Raw genomic sequence first — 18710 nt, forward strand, 5'->3', positions numbered from 1 at the left:
ATTAATGTTTTTTAATAAGCTATGTTTTTCTGATGGAGAGCTTTTTCTTCATACTACATTCTAAATTTTGTTTTAATACTTGACATTTTGTTTGCTTCTGTGTTATGCTAGCATTGGTCTGAAAGCTGGATTTTTCTGAGGTTTGTTCTTACAGATGTGAAACAGGAATGAGATGAACATAAAGAACATGTCTTAATGTTTAATTATGTTGGCTCCCGAGGGCCCTGCCGTGAGGGCCAGAGATAGAACAAGCTTCTAAAGCATTCTCTATTTATCATTTGACTGCATGCAAGAATTTTATGACCTCAAGAACCGAGTGCTCTGGGGAAAAATGATTTTAAAGGGTTTCCTCTGAACACCAGGCCTGCACCTGTGACCCTGCACTGCATGCCTGAGGCAAACAGCCTCACCTAGCTCCTTCCTCAGGCGCCAGCTGCCGGCTCCCGGCTGTGAGCCTAGGTCTGCCCCTACCTTCCCTGCCTGAGGAGCTGCTGGCGTGCATGTGTCATGTGTCCTGGTTTCGTCTGGGCTTTGTGTTGTGAGGACTGGGTGGAAAAGCAGCTAGGGTTCAGCCTAAGGAGGGATGCTGTCATCCCAAAGAATGGAGCAGGGAGTGTAAGGCTCCAGAGGTTGTTCCAGTGCATGGGTGGGTGCGGATGGTTCCTGATTCAAATGCTCTTTTCCGCCCATCCTGGAAATCCACAGCTAGTTACCATTTCCTCTCCTGCAGGGACCAACAGTAGAGTTTTGCTTGGGAGGGTTTATTGTTCAAGGGCAAACGCTCCTTTCCCTTTCTTGGTAGGACTTTGTCATTGTTTAACCACCTATAACTATGGTTTGGCTGCCTAAATATACCACCTGAATTTTAATGCCAAGGTGAGAAGTGAAAGAAGGTAGAAAAGTGGCCTCATTTGGGATAATGCTGTCTGGGCCACTGTAGCTTCTCTCACAGCTGCTTAGATACCCCACCACAGCCTGCTGCCACCCCTGCCCTCAGCAGTTGTACCAAAGGCTGGTAGTACAGACATGGCTGCTGCTCTGCTGATCTGCGGCAGGACGGAAAATATGCGCAGAGCCTTGCACCCTCTTTTGAGTGTGCGGTGTGCTGTGTTACAAGCCCTCACGGTGTAGGGCTAACATTGGTCTCTTATCTCAAAGTAGTACCCTAAGAGACATGGCCTTTTGGCATCTCATTCCTGGGTAATTCTAAATAATGTATCTTGAGAGAACTTTCTATTGTTGGGTGTGGCCTTTAACAACCTTTCCTTTTTAAAAAACAAATTGCTACTATAGATCCTTGCATTAGTATTTCTTATTACTTAATGGTGTTTTATGTACATATAACTATATATAAAATGTATATACATCTTGTATAAATGTACACAAAATATACAGTTCTATTTTTCTTTTTCTTCCTCTAGTTCTGTGTCCTACATAGGGCCGTATTGCTCTGTAGCAGTTTATCTTCTGTGGCTGCATAGATTTCCGATAGCATTATTCTGAAAGCTGGCTACCATGACCTTCCTGCTACTGGACACTCAGCACACTTTTGAACTTGGATTTGTGATTCAGTATTACTAGATCATGCCTTCGCTAATTATATTATGAACCAAGAGAAATATGGCACCATTTTGAATTGTTGAGATGGTTTTTTGTTAACTACTAACGGTTATGAACATGCTCCGACTTTGTAAAGTAAGGGGGGATAATAGTAATTGTGCATGGGCCGTTATATTTTTCATTAGCTGACAGAATGCCCGTTTGAGTTTTTCTGGCTTTCTAGGACTAACTTGCACTGAAGAACTAGACTAAAAGCACTGAGAGATTTTTAACTATTCTTCATTGATGGCGAGAACCACCGATTGTTATGAGAATTGTCAGTATAAATATTACCTACCAGTATTGTCCAGAGACTGAAACTGAACAAACTTGGGTGTTCTTGGAGGAAGTGAAACCAGAATACGCATTATTTTGGCTTTTAATACTCTGGGCACATTGACGCTGTTGAGGGTGCTGTGCATTTCACCATTCTTCCAGGTTTTTACGATTAAGTTGCCATCCACTTTCAGAAGCTTGTACTGTTTAACTTTAGATGTTGCAACGTCTTGTTTTATGTGTCTGTGAACAAGTGACCTTTAAAAGGAGCTGGCACCCTCTAAGGTGCTTTAGAAACTGTGCTGCAGCCCTGCCTGTGCCTGCCACTGTGAGATGGCTCCATCACGCCTGTGTGTTTGCTCGAAGTCCTAACTACCACAGCTACTCATGGATACATCACGCGTCAGGAAACACTTCTGCCAGTTCCAGTCAAGTCAATGCCATTTAATAAATGTTGAAAAAAAAAGGTAATATGTGCTTGAGAGCTTTATCTTTGAAGTGTTTGTTGTATTTGTATGATTTTTCTTCCCTTTGCAGTGCTAGATTCCTCCCCTGGTCCACACATTGTCCGTCACTGCAGTGTGTGAGCTGGGAAACCTTCATTAGCCTCATGGTGCTCAGGAGGGGAGAGAGGGACTTTTCTGGGTTGTGCCGCGCTGCTGTGGAAGGATGGAAGTCTGTTTTTCTGGGCCTGAGACACATTCCCAGGAGGTACAGCAGCTTCCTCCCTTAGAGAAATTGAGTGCAGTAGTTGTCAACTTTAGAACAATAGGACCTGCCATCAGGGGCTCTTAAAAATCCCAGTGAGCATCTGTGAGCATACAAGCCTGTCCACACTGCTCACTCCACTCAGTAACTGGGATCCCAGGACTGCAGCGGCAGTAGCTTGGATTGCAGTTTGACGCCAGGTTGGCGTTTAGCTGTTATATCTAGGGATATGTGGGACTTGAGATGGCCCCTTATTTTATTGATGTGTTATCTAATAGCATGTAGAACTTATTTGCCCCTTGCCCTTGAATTGATGAAGATGCATACTTATACAATGTTAATAGTTTGATCTGAATTAAAAAAAATAATGCCTTATTCCACAGAACTAGTGCTTTGGAGGGCATCCTGTAATAGGGTCAAAAGCTCTCTGGTGAAGATTCAACCATGGTCTGTTTATAGCCCATTCTTCTTAAGAAGTTGATGCTTCTGAAGTATATGAAAAAACCTATTTCTTTTATCAATTCAAAATCCTCTGGTAATGAGGTTTCCCTAATTTTGCTTGGTAAATTTCCCTCTTCAGCAGTAGACCACTAGGGTTTCCCACCTCAACTCTTCCTATGCATGATGAATGAGTCTTGACACCAGTGAGATGTCAAGTTTCTGATTTGCGACTGACAATAGGGGGGTTTTAAGTCTCCCTAAGAGCAGCATTCCTGTGCCGTACACTCTGGTGGGGGGGGTACAGCGTCTACTGGGGGGCACTGTACTCTGAGGGAGGGGATGTGGGGGCACCATACTTACAAGGATTCCTTGGGAAAGGCTTGCCTCCAGAGAAAGCCAGCTGGGGCAGTTTGTGACGCCTGAGGGTCATCAGATTGGACAACTTTAAAACAAAGGGATGATTCGGCTTTCTAATCCCCAGGTACGGAATCTCTTTGAAAGTTACATTGTATCATTTAGATTCAATGTTTATTTGCTGCCAAGAACTAAACTGCAAATACTCTGTAAGCTTTGATTTTTTGAAGAAAACAAAATAAAACTGTAGAACTACAGTGCACTCCAAGTGCCATATATCTATTTTATTCTTCAGGAAATTATATTTGTTTTTCTTTTACAAGAGCACAACAGGAACCAAAGAAAGAGTAAAAGATACAGCACTCAGGATAAATCATATCTTTAAAATAATAATAAAAAAATTTACACCTTGTCCTATATCCTGTTAGTATTTTCATAATATGGCCATGATTGGAAAAACAAAAAAAAGCAAGCATTTACTATTTTTTTGATAAAGACTTTTTATGCCAGGAATGGATTAATTGTCAACAAAATTTTATACTAATCAGGCTGATGTAAATCTATTTTGGTAACATCATATCATTAACAAATTTATTTTGGAAATAGATAAAAATATTGCCCCTTGATAATAAATCTGTTTTTTTCTTTGATGCAAACAGCTAGAACACCTTTTTCTTTTCCTTTTTCTTTTGATATTCTAAGACAAAAAAATGGTTAATCTTCAGATTAATAAATTAGGTCATTATAATAATAAATTAATTTTTTTTAAAGTTCAGCAACCTCTGTCCAAGTATTTACAACAATACTTGAAAGTTCCTTTACAAAACAGAATGCATTTTTCTTTCACATTACGCATACTGGGTATCTGTGTCTTTCACAACAAGCATTTTTAAAAGAAAAATCAATGCACAAATGGGTAATTAGTATAAAAGTGCTAAGAGCTGTTTGAAAAGTTCACACTACAGTATACAGTCAGTTATATTTGAGGCAAATGACAACAAACTTCCAGCTTATTATGGACAATATTCCAGTAGTTTCAAACAGTTGTTTGAAGAAGAAGAAAAAAAAAAAAATCCAGGAGCTGATTAGTGATGCAGGTGAACTGCCATCAATGCCTCTGGCCAGTGAGCGAATTGAAAACCAGCCAAAGGAAATCTGAATGAGGACGATTTTAGTAAAGGAATTATGTTCTCTGTCACAGGTGTGGCGCTGACTGCACGAGGCATGTGCTACACATGTGTGTACACACACACACACACACTCACACGCTCCACACACATTTTCCCAGTTAAACTGCAGGTAGAATGAGATTTGTATTCAAAAGTTTGTAAGGGATTAAAAGCATTGATATGGAATGCCTGTTTGTCTCTGTTCTGGTTAAAATCTCATAAAAATACATTCAACAGGAAAACATAAATTGTATGTGTATAAATATATATGTATATATTATATACACATGCACACAAATACTTTGTTTCTTTTTGAAGCATAAGATAGTTACATAAATATTCCTATAATTGCTAAAGTTTAAAGAGGCATATTTTTTTTGAGCTTCAACAAAGGTGCTTGAATAATATACACTTAAAATGAAGTAGTTTCTATTTCGTAGAATCAGTATATAATAAGGAAAAAGAAATCCCCGAAGTCTTTTTTTAAAAAAAAGTTTCTTAAGCTAGAGCTTCAACAAAAACTATGAACAACCAGCAATATAACTGAACCATGAAGCACAGTCCCTGGAGACGCCTGCTGTCCGTCCCCCTCTCCCTGCTTCCCGCCCAACTGCTGTACGAAAGCGCCAGTGCCCACATCCAGGAATGACTTAGGTCTCACTCAGCTCCTTCCTCTGCTAGGAACTGGCTGGCTGACTTGGAAGAAAACAAAAGCAGCAAAAAGTATAACGGTATATATCCTTCCTACCCTGCGTTAGAGAAATGCCACTATCACATTCCTCCAGCTTCCTCACCCGCCTACTGCTGTTGTGCCTGTCTAGAAAAGAAACTTGTGGCTTTAGATCTGGGATGGCTCCCAAAGGGTTCTGGTGCGCCTGTCTGGTAGTTCTAAGGTGGTTATTTCAGCTGGATCACACGGCCTTTTTTATTTTCTGCTCATTCAGGCCTCAACTTTGCAGTAACCAGTGCAGTCTTCAGAGCCACGGGAAAAAAGGATCTTCTTGGCCACTGAGCTGCTTTGATTTTACTGGGATTCTCCCCGATCCAAGCTGACCAATTTGTCTTCCCAACACCACCCTCCCACCCATTTCCCCATCCAAACTCACTGTCCCCACCCCCAAATATCTCTACAGCTATATTACAAGCAAATATATCTTAGCAACTTTGAAAACTTTGGTTCTAAGAAAACACTTGGTCAGTTATCTTGAGGAAACGTGGGAATGCTTGTCCTGCACACTGCTGTAGACAGAGCTCATCCCAGTAAGCTCTTAGCGCTGTACATCAAGTCACAATCCAATACCATCCACTAAGCAAGTGCACGAATGCTAGTTTACTTCTAAGAGCAGATTTAGCTGTTTTCTGTCTTTTAAAACCTCATCCCAGTTGCCTTTTCTTCACACTGTTTGGTAGAAATTATCTGCCTGTAGATGGCTCTGTTTTTGCATGCTGTAGAAGCCACTGAATCTTGCATCTGGTTCAGCAATTCTTAGCATTCTCTGGGAACTGTCCACTTGGACTCTGGCCCCTTTCTTGCAGTCCACAGACACCAGCTGATTATTTAAGGAAGAAGGCTATTTAACGAGAGGGGAAAAAACCACAAAGAATTAGTTGCTTCACGTATCCTGCATTAATGGGGATTTGTACTTAATTCAAGTGAGATAATAGCTCCACAGGACACAGCTAGGCAGTTTACATCCTGTTCTAGTACCAACTATAGTTTTATGAGGGATACCCCCAAACTGAAGGTGAAACATCAACAAAATTATGTCAGGGGGTTGATGAAGGAACTGATGAAAAAGAACTGGTGAAGTGACGTGGTAACTTTTTTAAAATTGTAAAGTGCAGACTACTGCTCTTTCTATAGGGTTGAAGAATGAGGAGGAGTTACCAGGTAGGCACACTTTAAGATAAACAGACAACTTGAATCACTCTGGCTGTAAAACAGCATCACAGATTGGGCCAGCCCCAGTGTCACTCCACTCACTTTTTAAGTGGGTCCCCTTTCCCAGCTTTGCACAGTGGGGACCATGTCTTGCAGCCCAGTCTCCTGACCCAGTGTGTGCCCAGCACCCAGGCTGTGGCCTGTGCATATTTGTCAAAACAAGAGTAACCATCTGGTGAGTATTTTATATGGAAGGGTTTTCAAGATGGTGAACTGGATTAAAATAATTATTCAGGCTGCTTTCAGTTGGTAAGGTTGTATGAGTTTCTAAGAAAAAAAAATGCAAAAGGTGACTTTAGGGTTGGAAAGAATCATGATTTATTTCCCTTAATGAAAATGAATTCTTTTTGCCTTTTAAAATTTGCAGACTTGACAATGAATGCATACTCTTTCTTCCTCAATATGAAGTCGGCCTCTACTTTGTCCATCTTTTACTACTTCTCCCCTTTCTGCTTGCCTGGGACATGTCTCCTTGTCCTCTGGACTTCTGTATATCCTCGTCATCTCCTAGCTCTCTTCCTGCCCTCTGGTGTATTATCGCCCTACCTGACTTCGTTTCTCTGCCAGTTCTAAGATGATAGATCATTGAGAAATACTAGGTGATCAAGTGTTAATTTCTAATATAAATAATGCCTTAGTAATCAATCCAGAGGTATTTGTTTATCTGAATACTTAAAATTCAGGAAACTGGATCTGTGAAAGGTCAGGATTCATTAACCAAAGGACGATGGATAATTCATCCAGTGCTTGATCCAGCCCTGGAAGTACTACATATTTGCTGCAACTTGATGTGCATTTGAAGCTATGAAAAGCAAAGTAAAAACTTTCCTGGCTAAAAGACAGCAAGCAATTTAAGGAAAGATAAGCATGCAAGCTTTCCTAGTTTGATCATTCAAGAGACAAACGTTTTCAGGACGATACCTTAGTTGGTGTTCGATACCAGCAAAGCAGTGGTACCCACTGTTTCTTCTGATTGATGAATAGGAATGCTATGATAATAGAGAGGCCTATTATTATGGGAACCACAACTGAGGCAATGGAGTCCAGCGAAGATTCTTCACCTGGGTGCAGCCTGTTGTTGTCTCTGTAATCTACCTGGAGGTGACCTATGTCTAGGAAGAAAGATCACAAGCATTACCTAAGCCAGAATTTTTAAGCACTATTTTAAGTACACTGCAAGCAGAGATCAGCAACTTGGCTTTACTGCTTCCCAGTACTTTAAGGCTGAAATGTGTTGAAAGTGTAATGTTGGCACAAAGAGCTCTTAGGAGAGGGCAGAGCTCTTAGGGATGGATCTTAGAAAAGGAAATATTAGGGTGAGAAAGTTAATAGTTGGGCTGGAGGACGCTGGGTCTAGTTAAGTTAGACAATTTGTAGACTTCAAAAAGCAACTCAAAGTAGACCATTAAAAATATTTTGATTACTTTTAACCTGTATAGTCTAAGATTTTGAAGCAGAAACATTAGATTAGCTTCCTCCTTAACAGCAAACAGGAAACTAGGACAAAGTATATTCTTCTACTTACTAAGTAAAAGCTAAGACTTACCACTAGTGTAATAGTGAGAACCAAGTCAGAGTCAAAAGCTTGGTCTTTTGGTTGATATTCTGGTTTTCTGAGCTCTAAGAAAAAAGCTTTCCATAAACTAGCTGAATACTGACTGGGCTTATTAGATCATTTTCCTGCCTTAGTTTAATATACTGCACAGGGACAACATTTAATTTTGCTCTTATGAACGGGAGGCCTTTCTGTTCTTTTAAATCATCATTCTTGCAATGAACACCGCAGACAGAGATAACAAAGTTAAATGTATACCAATTAGGAGTACTCCCTGGAACATTCTTTACTTTTATTTTCTTTCAAATAATCCACTGTTTGGTTTTCTAAATGTGTCAGAGTCCAGGCTAGTGAAAGATGCAGGACATACACATTCAAAAGGAGTTCTTAAATCACTCTGGAAACTCAGCTCATGAAGTAACACATATTTACGATATTAAGATTTCTATAGTTTGAAAAATTTTTTTTATTAATATGCTTCTTTGTATATGGGGGAATGGGAAGAAGACAACCTTCCTAGTCATTTTAGCCAGTATAGATGGTAATACTTCACAGGAACGGAAATAAAAGGAACATATTCATCAGCATCAAGAACAATGCCAAAGGTAAAATTAACATTGTATTGATGGATCCAGGTTTTAAATAGGCAATACATAAGAAATGAATTTTTGCCTTACTACATTCTGAATATTGGAAATGGTTTTAGGCATGTCATACAAAAAGACTAAAAGTTAAATTAAGGAAAATCTTGGTGAAAAGGAAATGCAACTTCAACTAAGGTTTGTTTATAAAATTCAATCCTTAAGGTGTTTTCATGCTAAAGAGCCATAAAATTTAACTTTGAGCTTCCTAGCAGCCAAAGCAAAGATGAAAATAAGTATGAATAAAATTTATAATGTCTTTAAGATTAAAACCAATCTGTTGCTTAGGAGAAGCATAAATATTGCTACCGACACATAAGGAAATCTCTCCTAAGGGTCTTCAAAACAGAGGTATCATGTAATGCACCTCAACATATTACAATAAATTATGTTGTTTTCATGACAAGCTCAGCATCTGTAACAGTGTGTGGCACACAGTAGTTAGTGATGTTTACTGAATGAATGTAAACAATGATAAAGCTCCACTCAGCCAGAACAATTATATAGGGGGCCAAAACACTGGGTACAGGGGTTTGGCTCTCTGGTTTACCAAGATTGATCTAAGCATAACACTTAGAATATCTAGAGTAACAGATCATTAACCTCTCAAACAATGAAAATTGCTTCTTGCAAAAGAAATTGTAAATACTGTACAGCAATGATTTTTGAAAATGTCTTTGTCTTTGGAGTAGACAGGAAGCACTTACGAGCCACAGTGAAGAGCCGTTTAAACTATTTTCATCAAAATATCTACTTTTATACAGAAGGCAGTATTAACAGGGACTCTGCATTGCTTTACCGATTAACTATTGAGAGACAGAATAACATCTTTATCACACATAACCCAAGGGACAGAGCAAGGAAAAAAAGCATAGGAGAAACCTATTGAGTAGAAAAATCAACACACATAATAAGTTGAACTCTTGTGGAATGAAAACTTCCTAGAAGAGGGAGGTAACCTAATGCATAAACTCTTAATACAGAATCCACAGGGACAGTGAATAATTTACTATTACTCTGCTTACAAAGTTTATTTGCACATATAAATAGGAGAGATGGCTAAGAAATTCCAGATACCAAGCTCTTAGGACAAGAAACATATTTCTCACTATCATCCTGAAGTCTCTGAGCATGTGGGGCTAGAAGAAGGCATTTACCCAGTTACCTGCAGACTTATTTTATCATTCTGGGTTAAATATATTACAGCCAAGTAGGTCTTCCTTGGAGCAGTTAATTGAACTTACTTTTGCATGACATTTAAAAGGCTACCTAAAGGAAGTTTTTAAAGTAAAAAGTAGAGTATACATAAGACTAGATAGATCTCAGCTGACTTTGGTTGGTACTTACCCCTGGGGAGATGGATAATGTCATTCTCACTAGGTGTGGGCCACATGGGAACCTCCAGGTCAGTCTCTCCACGATGATTTGTCTTCTCAATGGGTATGTTGGTTGGTTCCGGGACATACATTTCTAAAAGATGGGGATATTTTTCATAAGAGATGATGGAGGGGCTACTTATTGTTGACTATTGTTTCCTCAATCCAAATAGATGGTGTATTCAATACATGTCCTGAGACATGAAAGACCCAGTTTCTGCATTTACACCATTAATGCTAGAGAGTCAGTAGTTTTGCACAGCTGGCAAAAGTGTCTTATAAGACACATTTTTAAAAAGGGTGAAAAAGTTTTTTTCACCAGGGTCAGAAGATCTGCTTTTTTATGTCGAATGGTGTTGGCTCTATAGTTCTGGGCAAGTTCATGGAGACTGGCTGAAATGGAAGGATTTCTTTTACTTTCTGTCAGCTAAATGTTATATTTTAGTAACTGTTGCTCTTTAATCCATGACTGTCGAATCATTTACATAAAATATGTCACAGAAAGTGAAAAAGTTAAAGCATCTTCCACTCTCTGCATTTCGTAAGCCAATTCCCCTCCACTCTCTTCCCCTAAATGGGAATGGGCTGTGGGCAGACCTCAGGTGCTGCCTGATGTAAGGCTTAAATGTCTGCTATGTTATCATTGGAACTATGTGGACTAGAAAATCTTCAGGAAACATACTTACATTACCTGACTCAATCATACTGGCACTGTGGTCAAGATACTATAACATGAAACAAAACTGTCTTGAGAAGAATATTCTTTTATCCTAATATCAAGGTCATTTTTTTTAAGTCATTCTAAAAGGGACCAGTGAAAAAAATTCAGAGCTTTCCTTGGCTTTTCAAATGTATTTGTATATCTTCATCTGGCTAGCAACAACCAGCCCACAATTTCAAATAATTCTTAAGAGCCCCGATTTTCAAAATGCAACAATAAAATGCCTCCACCCTGCTACTTCCTCTTGGCCAGGTGATGCCATGTTATTTACTGATTTTTATAATAAGGTCACTGAACCTTGGTAATACTAAGTACACACTAAAAGTTTTATTTAGTCCAAAATAAAATACATAAAATATAAGTTAAAATAGAATTAATAATAATCTTGGCTCACAGTGAAGAAAAGTGACTAGCTTTTAAGAAATTAACCTTAAGAGGAATTTGAGAGAAGGGAAAGTGGTAGAGAAGAGAGTATTTGCTAAGTTCTACTCTGAGATGACTGAGCATCTGCCAGGGAAATAAATTCAGAGGTTAATAAGTAAACTGCCCAACAGCGGGACAAGTTAGGAGAATCTGCCTTCTTTGCACCGAGAAGTGCATGACTGAGTGAGTACTGTATCACCATGTTCACCAAGTACTTCCTCAGCACCTCACCGGTCTCCGTCGGGGAAGGAGGCTGTGAGCTGGACCATGCCTGCCCTCGGGCCTCTGAGATGACAGGCCCCTCTCACCCTTCGGCAGCTCACGGCCTGTGTACTGTGTCAGCTTGCTCCACTCAGCTCAAGTTAGGCTCTGATTAAAATCCACCCAACCTCCATCTTTATCACCAAATGCTCAAGCTCTAGGTCAGAGCCCTCAAGCCCAAGGGGAGAGGATCAGTTCCCTGTACTGTGAACCTAAGAGGGAAGCCTGCCTCTGAGCACTTCTGCCAGAAAGAATAAATCTTTCAACAAAAAACTACTTGGAGAAACAAAAAGTGTGGGTGCTACTGCATTTCCATGCCCAGACCCAGGCCTTCCAGGGCCGAAGACTGCACTCAGCCCCAATGGGGACATACAACCCTTCTGACATTCACATTACCAGCCCTTCCTAGCTGCTGGCACTGTAGATGACAGGGCCAGGAGAGTGATGCAAACTGCATCTGGCCAGGCCACTCAGATCACGGAAACATGGTCAGGATTAAGAGTTACTCTTGTGGTCATATTTGATGTGAACTTCAGAGGGACCCAGGCCAACTTACTCGGGCTTTATTTTACTTTCAAAGGCACCTGGCCTGTTGTAAAAGCCACCTTCCTTAAAATCTTCTTTTCTGGAAGACGGGGTCAGGATGCTTGGGGCTCACAAGTTAATGATGGAACCTGAGGTCAGCTTAGGGCCAGGACTCGCAGGTCTTTTGCTAATTAGCTACATGACTTTGGATAATTCACATAACTTTTCTGAGCCTCAGGTTTTCTGCAAAACAGGACAAAACCGTGGACCAGTGCACAGGTTTTGTACTCACATCCGAAAGTGGTAGGGGGGAAAGTGCTTTGTAAAGGGCGAGACAACCCAGGAAGTCGGTTAATATGTAGCGTGAGGTAGCACGAGCTGGATGCAGACAAGAGCCTGAAACTTCAGCGGAGAGTCTAAGATCACATGGTGAGCTAACGAGCAGTCAGGATAGGAACCCAACCCTTCAGGGAAGGCCACACTTCGCCAAGTGTAATGTGGCAAAGCTCAACTGGTTGTAAACTTTGCTTTAGAGATAAGATGGAGAAATGATTCATCAATAATACATCGGGATGCAGAAAGGAGTTACAGAAATTAAATTTCAATCCCACAGTAGATTCTGAGAAGTCACTAGAGAAATCTCTGCTAATGAATAAGGATGTTAGCAATATCCGCACTTTTTCTTCTTGATTAAACTCACAAACCAAGCAGGGTGAATCTTTATGTACCTCTATTCCTACCACCAGCACCTGCACTTGGGTCCTTATTGTCACACACTGGGGACATCTGCCATACAAGTTATAGCTGTCCTGGCCCCTGGTGTCCCTTGGCCTTAGTCCCTCTTGCATGCCACTCCTTAGTCTTCTCAAAGCACCTTTGTGATCCTGTCATTCAGCTGCTCAAAATGAGCCTCCCCACTCCCTATGAAGGATAAAGACTACACTCTTCATTCAACAAACAGGACCCTAAAAGTCTCCGCCAAACCTTCCCTTCCCTTTCCTTACCTGCTGCTACTAGGAATCTCTGTTCCCGGGGCATCTGGCTGTGACCATCCCACCTCAGGGTCTTTGGTCAGATCACTCTCTGCACTCTGATGAAGAGAGCCCACCTGTCCTTCAAGGTCTAGCCCAAATCCTTCCGTGAAGCCCTCCACGGCCACCGTACTTCGCAGTAAAATCCTGTTTGTGAACTTGGCACTCACCCTGTAGCAGGCTTGTATGACCACTGTCTCCAACTCCCCCCTCCCCCCACACCGCCCCTTGCAACCACTCCCCCAGTTAGACTTTGCCTCCACCACTGTACTGCAGGGGCTCCTGTGAAGCTGAGGACAGTGCTAGAGGGGCAACAGCTGATGCCTGCCTCCCCTCTCCCATCACCTGGCAGCACACCCACGCCCTTCCCCACCTGGCTTCCGGGCTGCAGCTCGCTCAGGTTTCCCGCGTTGCTGGGGCCCCACTGCCTTTGCTCGCCCCTCCTCACCTGCCCAGACTCCCAAGTCGGAGGGTCGCTTCGCCCAGACTCAGTTCTCTTTTCTTCTCATCTACACTCCTCCTTGGGGGACCTTCTCCACTCTCAAGGCTTGAAAACCACCTGTGGCTGGTAACTTTCAAATTTATAGTGATTCCCAACCTCTCTCCTGAACTCCATGTTAGATATTCACTGTCTATTCATTATCTCCACTTAGATGCCTAATAGAGATTTCAAACTAAAAATGTTCTAAGCCCAACTGATTTTACCGCAGAGCTGCAAGTCCACGGTTTATGACAAAATCATTTTAGTCACCTGACCTCTCTTCCTCTCACTCCTCACATCTTATTCAATATCGATTCTCCCCTTGTCATATAAACAGAATCTGACCACCCCTCCCCACCTCCACAGTTACCACCCCGGGCCAAGCCACCATCTCTCACCTGGATTAGTGGGGAAGTAACTTCCCAGCTGGTCCCTGCTTCCATTCTTGTCCCCCCACACCCACCCACCAGTATATGTCCCACCCAGCTGCAGAGAAATCCCGTTAAAAGCTAAGTCACATCACATCACTCCTCTGCCCAAAACTCTCCAGAGTCTATCAGATCCTATAGTCACCCACGAAACCATATGTTTTGGCCCATAGTTACCTGCTTTCTTCTTGTTCCCCTCCCTGCTCGCTGGGTCCCATCCATCCAGGCCTCTCTGCTTTTCCTGGACTGTGCACAGCATGTTCCCATAGCTTTTGCCCCACATATACCCGGAGGGTTCTGCCTCTTCCCCATAACTCTGCAATTCTTCTGGGTCCCTCCATAAAAGTCATCTTAATCAGTGAGGCATTTCTTGACCATCCTAGTGTATATATAAAAAAACAGCCTTTTCCTACTTCTCCCTAGTCCCTTCTGGCTGTGCTTTTCTCCATGGCCCTTTGTCCTCACCTTGTGATCTGTTTGCTGCTGACCTGTTTGCTGCCCACCTCCCTACAAAAACACACGCTCTGTGTGGAGGGGGATTGTGATTCACTGCTGTCTCCCTAGTGTCCAGAACAGTGCTTGTGTGTAGTAGGCTCTAAGTGAATCTTTGTTGAATAAGTAGTATCACGTTTCACCATTGAGACCATTCAAAACATACCACTAGAAAAAGCACCCTGAACCCTGTGAGCACAGGTGATCTCTACTAGATAAACAGCTCCAAGGAGAAATACTTCTCTTCCCTGTGCTTCTTAATGCAAAGTGCTTAGGGATTTTCTTTTTTTCCATGTGGACACTAAGGGACAACACCACACGATGGAATTCTGACTCTCAATCTATCCCTTAAACAAGGCCAGTGAGTTTAAAGTATGAAAAGAACCCAAGTGAAGGCCCTACAGAGGATTCAGCCTCTTTACCTGGCAGAATCTCCCATCCTCTTTAGGGGATAAATGAAATGCTCAACTAGGGAGAGACTGAACAACACCTAAACAGAAGGTGAATGTGTGCAGAGCTCAGTGAAACTGCCTGGGTGTGACAGACTGTCCCACTTTACAGCTGCACGGTACAGATGCACTTCTAAGCTGGTATGCCTCCAGGTTCACTGTATCGTGCTGATTCCCTATTATCATGCTGCCGAGAAAACAAGAATTGAGGTGAAGATGGAGCGGCTCCCGACTCGTTCAGGACCTCAGTGGGCTCTATGGGTGAGCCCTCTCTCCAGTCTGTGTGGTCTGGACAGCCTGTGAAGTTGTGTGTTTAGGGCTTTAGATCTGGAACACTGCCCAGAGGCTGTCCCTGTCAAGGGCTCAGCTCCTGCATTTCTGGGAATAGGGGATAAAGAAGCTGTTTTGGCAGGAGACACAGACATGGAAGCTAGAAAGCCTGGGGAGGATCTGGGCAGCTGTCGGGGACTTAGGATTGAAACTCGGAGGTGAATAACTGAGCTGACATGAAGGGAGGAAGGATGTGGGGAAAGATGCAGATGCTGGGCTCTGCAACAGCCAGCAGTCGGGGTGCTCCGCGGGTCCTGCCAGGCGTGATGAGCTGAAACGTGTGCTCGGGAGAAGCCTGCCCGGGATGGCGTGAGTACTGCTAGAACTGATGGACTGGACAAAGCTGAACCAGGACTGTATTCTTTAAATGCAGGCTCCCATTTTGGTTCTGATATATATTCACCTGGCAATGGCTGTTAAATGATTCCCCACTGTGTCCGGCCTTGGCCCTTTTTCACTAGACTACTGCACTAGATTGTGCTGCTCAGAAGGGGCAGGTGTCGTTAGCAGGCTTGTTACACCTGTAAAGCTGTGCTGCCACTAATGTTTAGAGAATGCAGATGATGGCAACCAGAGCAGTTCTAGCAAGGAACCTGAATGAGGCACTACCCCTGATGGTTTCAAGTTACCCCCCATGTCTGTCTCTGTACAGGGAGGCTTCAGTTGGGCAACGTGGACTAACAGATGGGCAGAGCAGGTTCTGAGTCTGCTCTAGGTGCTCCTTAAATCAATATTCCAGCTTGAAAAATTGGCAGCATGGTGCCTTAGATACCTGGACACATTGGGCAGCAACTTCCTTCCACATTGATGGGCTCGACACAGGGCAGAGGCGGGCAGCTGACGGTCGAGCAGAGGGTCTGGCCCTGCAGGCAGTAGCAGTGTGTGCAGCTGTCAATATCCCACCGCTCCTCGTCGGCATAGGCCTTCCCACTGAAGTGGCACACCACCTTCTTCGGAATTGTGTCTTCTAGTGGAAAGAACAGCATGGAGGAATTGCTTGACGTGACAAAGCACAGTTTTACTACACTTGAGATATACAGGGAAACGGCTTTGCATAATCACAGTGTTTCAAGGTTTTGAGAATTTGTGCTTCTGCAGACCCCTATTGCCATTTCCCTCCATTTGGGGGAAGCTTTAGAACTTTTGTCTTGTGGCCTGAACCTGATCAAGAGCCACTAAGGTGGTAACTGTTAGCAGCAGCTGGGAATGATACCCGTTTGGGTTAAGTGTCATTAGACTGTCATCACAAAATGTACACACTCAATCACTGTACGGCTGTTGGAGGTGCTACATGAAAAAGCTAAAACTGAAATACACATAGGCAGAGACGTTGTTTAGAGGTTTTGTTCTATGTAGCAAGAGTCCAGCTGAGTTTATTTATAGAGAGAATGCACGAAATTCCTCCCTTTGGTTAATCTCTCTGTAAATGATGCCAGGGAATAGTAAGGAATGCTGATGGCACATCCGAGGGGGCTAGCAGGTTTCCTGGGCTCTCCTAGAGGGCGAGTGACTAGCAACAGAACCGTTTCCTTCACTTTGCAGTGACGCTGGATCATTTCCCTCTTATCAACACAGACATTTCTACTTTAAAAACCACTGCATTTCATTGCAACCGATTTTTTTCAGCAAACTATGGCTTTTGAGAGCAATGTATTTTTAAGAGCTATTTTTATGTGTAAGTATTCACAACTCTTAAAACATTCTGCTTTTTTCTCCATTCTCCCCTGCTATCCTCACTTCCTCCCTCCCCCCAGCCTTTCCCTTGAAAATTCCTTTCTCTCTGACTCAATGCCTTCTGTTGGTTTACTTGAACTTATTTACTAGTGGTCACATTTCACAGGCACTCCTTTTCCTCAGAGCCCAAGAATGGTGGCTCAGGGTGGGGCCCAAGTGAGCAGCACAACAGACTGGGGATCGGTCAGTGGAGAGCCCTGAGGGGCTGCCGCACTTCCTGGCCCCCCCACCCCCGACAGGCCAACAGCCGTATGACTCCCACTGATCTGCGGAAATTTTATGCTCAGATTCTAAAGGTATCTCCAATCACTACTGGTTACTACTGGATGAATACCTATATAATAATCTGGAAGGAAAGTTCTCTAGGGAAGGAGTTGTGTCCAGGGCTTAGGGTTCTTCCTGGGAAGCTCGCTCTAGTGGGGACAGTGTTCACTGCCCAGATACAAAGGGTAGAGCCCAGAAGGCCTGAGGGCACTGAGAGACACGTAAGCGTAAGCTTACGGCACCAGGAGCCAGTGCCTGCAGAGAGCCCCCAGCTCTACAGTAGCTACATGCTCTCAGGTGGCCCGAAGCTGCTCCCAGCAAAAGCTTCCCACTGAGCTTTGCCAGTGGGGGTCACAGAGAAATGCTCAGGTCTGTCTTTGGTGTCCACATTCTCTTCTTGCCGATTACTCAGACATAGGCACCTTATTAAATGGCACTAACAATGTCCTGTTTACTATATATTTTGTATTTCCGCAGATACAAGTCTCAGTCCATTACAAAGTGTCATAAGCAAGGACAGGAAGGAAGCTATCTCAAGTGCTAAAGCACCATCTCTCTGCTTCTCAAAACTTTTCTGTCACTTCCCTCACTGCTGCTGCCTCAGGGTTCAACAAGGGATACTGAGTCATCACAGAAAGTTCTAGTTAGAAACAGAAATCCTTTTTCATTATCTACCTAAAAACAGACTTCTCTGTATTTGTGAATGTTGCACAGAAGTTTTCTGGTGCACTGACTGTCAGGCTTAAAAACTCATTTGGAGGCTTTTAAAAGATATCTACGATAGAGGTTTTTGCTAATACGGAATCCTTGGAGGAGGTAACTTCATTAAGATACCCCAAATGTATATATCAAATGGCCGAGGAGAATCATTTAATGGAGCTAATTCAAGAAATATTCTGACCTGAAGCCAACATTTCATTGAAGACATTAGATTCGCCATCAAATCTGGAGACTGTTATGCAGTGAATTCTTTACTAAAGGAAGCATTTCCTCATAAAGCAGTATTATTGATTATATTTTACATAAATCTAGTTAACAGCTCATACGATGGGCCAATATCACTGCATAAAATTTGAGTAATGAATTACTGCACAAGGACCTTAGAAAAGAGTAGTCACGCTTTCACCCCACCTCGTCCATCACTTTCTGCGCCTCCTCCAGAGGCGTCTTTGCCAGTCCTCTTCTTAGAGAAAAGGAGGGAGGGAGGAAGACATGGGCACAGCAAGATGAGGATTTGTAAAACGGGCTTTCAAATCAGAGCCAAGCCCTGGTCTTTATTTTTTAAAATCTAGGCAAACATATTTGTTACATCTTAAGATATTCAATTAATTTGTGCTACTAATATTTAGGAGGTTAACATTACCTATTAAAATTAGGTTAAGACATTCAAAATACAAAGACATCCATTCATTCACTCCACAAGCTTTTATCACCAGTGGAAGCAAAGGTCTGGCCCTGACCCTGACCCAGACCCAGAGGACAGCCAAGCAGCGGCGGGCGGGCCTGGGGA

The 18710-nt window shown here is 42.6% G+C and overlaps 2 protein-coding genes across 7 annotated transcripts in view; one reads left to right on the forward strand and one right to left on the reverse strand.

The window, feature by feature from the left end:
- FEZ2 (fasciculation and elongation protein zeta 2) overlaps window positions 1-2346 on the forward strand; it is a 49999-nt gene extending 47653 nt beyond the window's left edge. For both annotated transcript variants that reach the window (XM_017640776.3, XM_073214419.1), the window contains one exon: window positions 1422-2346. In XM_017640776.3, coding sequence (XP_017496265.2) covers window positions 1422-1438 — 17 coding nt within the window. In that variant the 3' untranslated portion in view covers window positions 1439-2346. The remainder of the gene's footprint in view (window positions 1-1421) is intronic.
- A 1295-nt stretch (window positions 2347-3641) lies between these two features.
- CRIM1 (cysteine rich transmembrane BMP regulator 1) overlaps window positions 3642-18710 on the reverse strand; it is a 191626-nt gene continuing 176557 nt past the window's right edge. For all 5 annotated transcript variants that reach the window (XM_073214387.1, XM_073214406.1, XM_073214394.1 and 2 more), the window contains 4 exons: window positions 15975-16169; window positions 10033-10155; window positions 7411-7601; window positions 3642-6118 (listed from right to left, as the gene is read on the reverse strand). In XM_073214387.1, the coding sequence (XP_073070488.1) occupies window positions 5942-6118; window positions 7411-7601; window positions 10033-10155; window positions 15975-16169 (686 nt within the window). In that variant the 3' untranslated portion in view covers window positions 3642-5941. The remainder of the gene's footprint in view (window positions 6119-7410; window positions 7602-10032; window positions 10156-15974; window positions 16170-18710) is intronic.

The sequence above is a fragment of the Manis javanica genome, chromosome 1 (assembly GCF_040802235.1).
Source record: "Manis javanica isolate MJ-LG chromosome 1, MJ_LKY, whole genome shotgun sequence".
Taxonomy (NCBI): domain Eukaryota; kingdom Metazoa; phylum Chordata; class Mammalia; order Pholidota; family Manidae; genus Manis; species Manis javanica.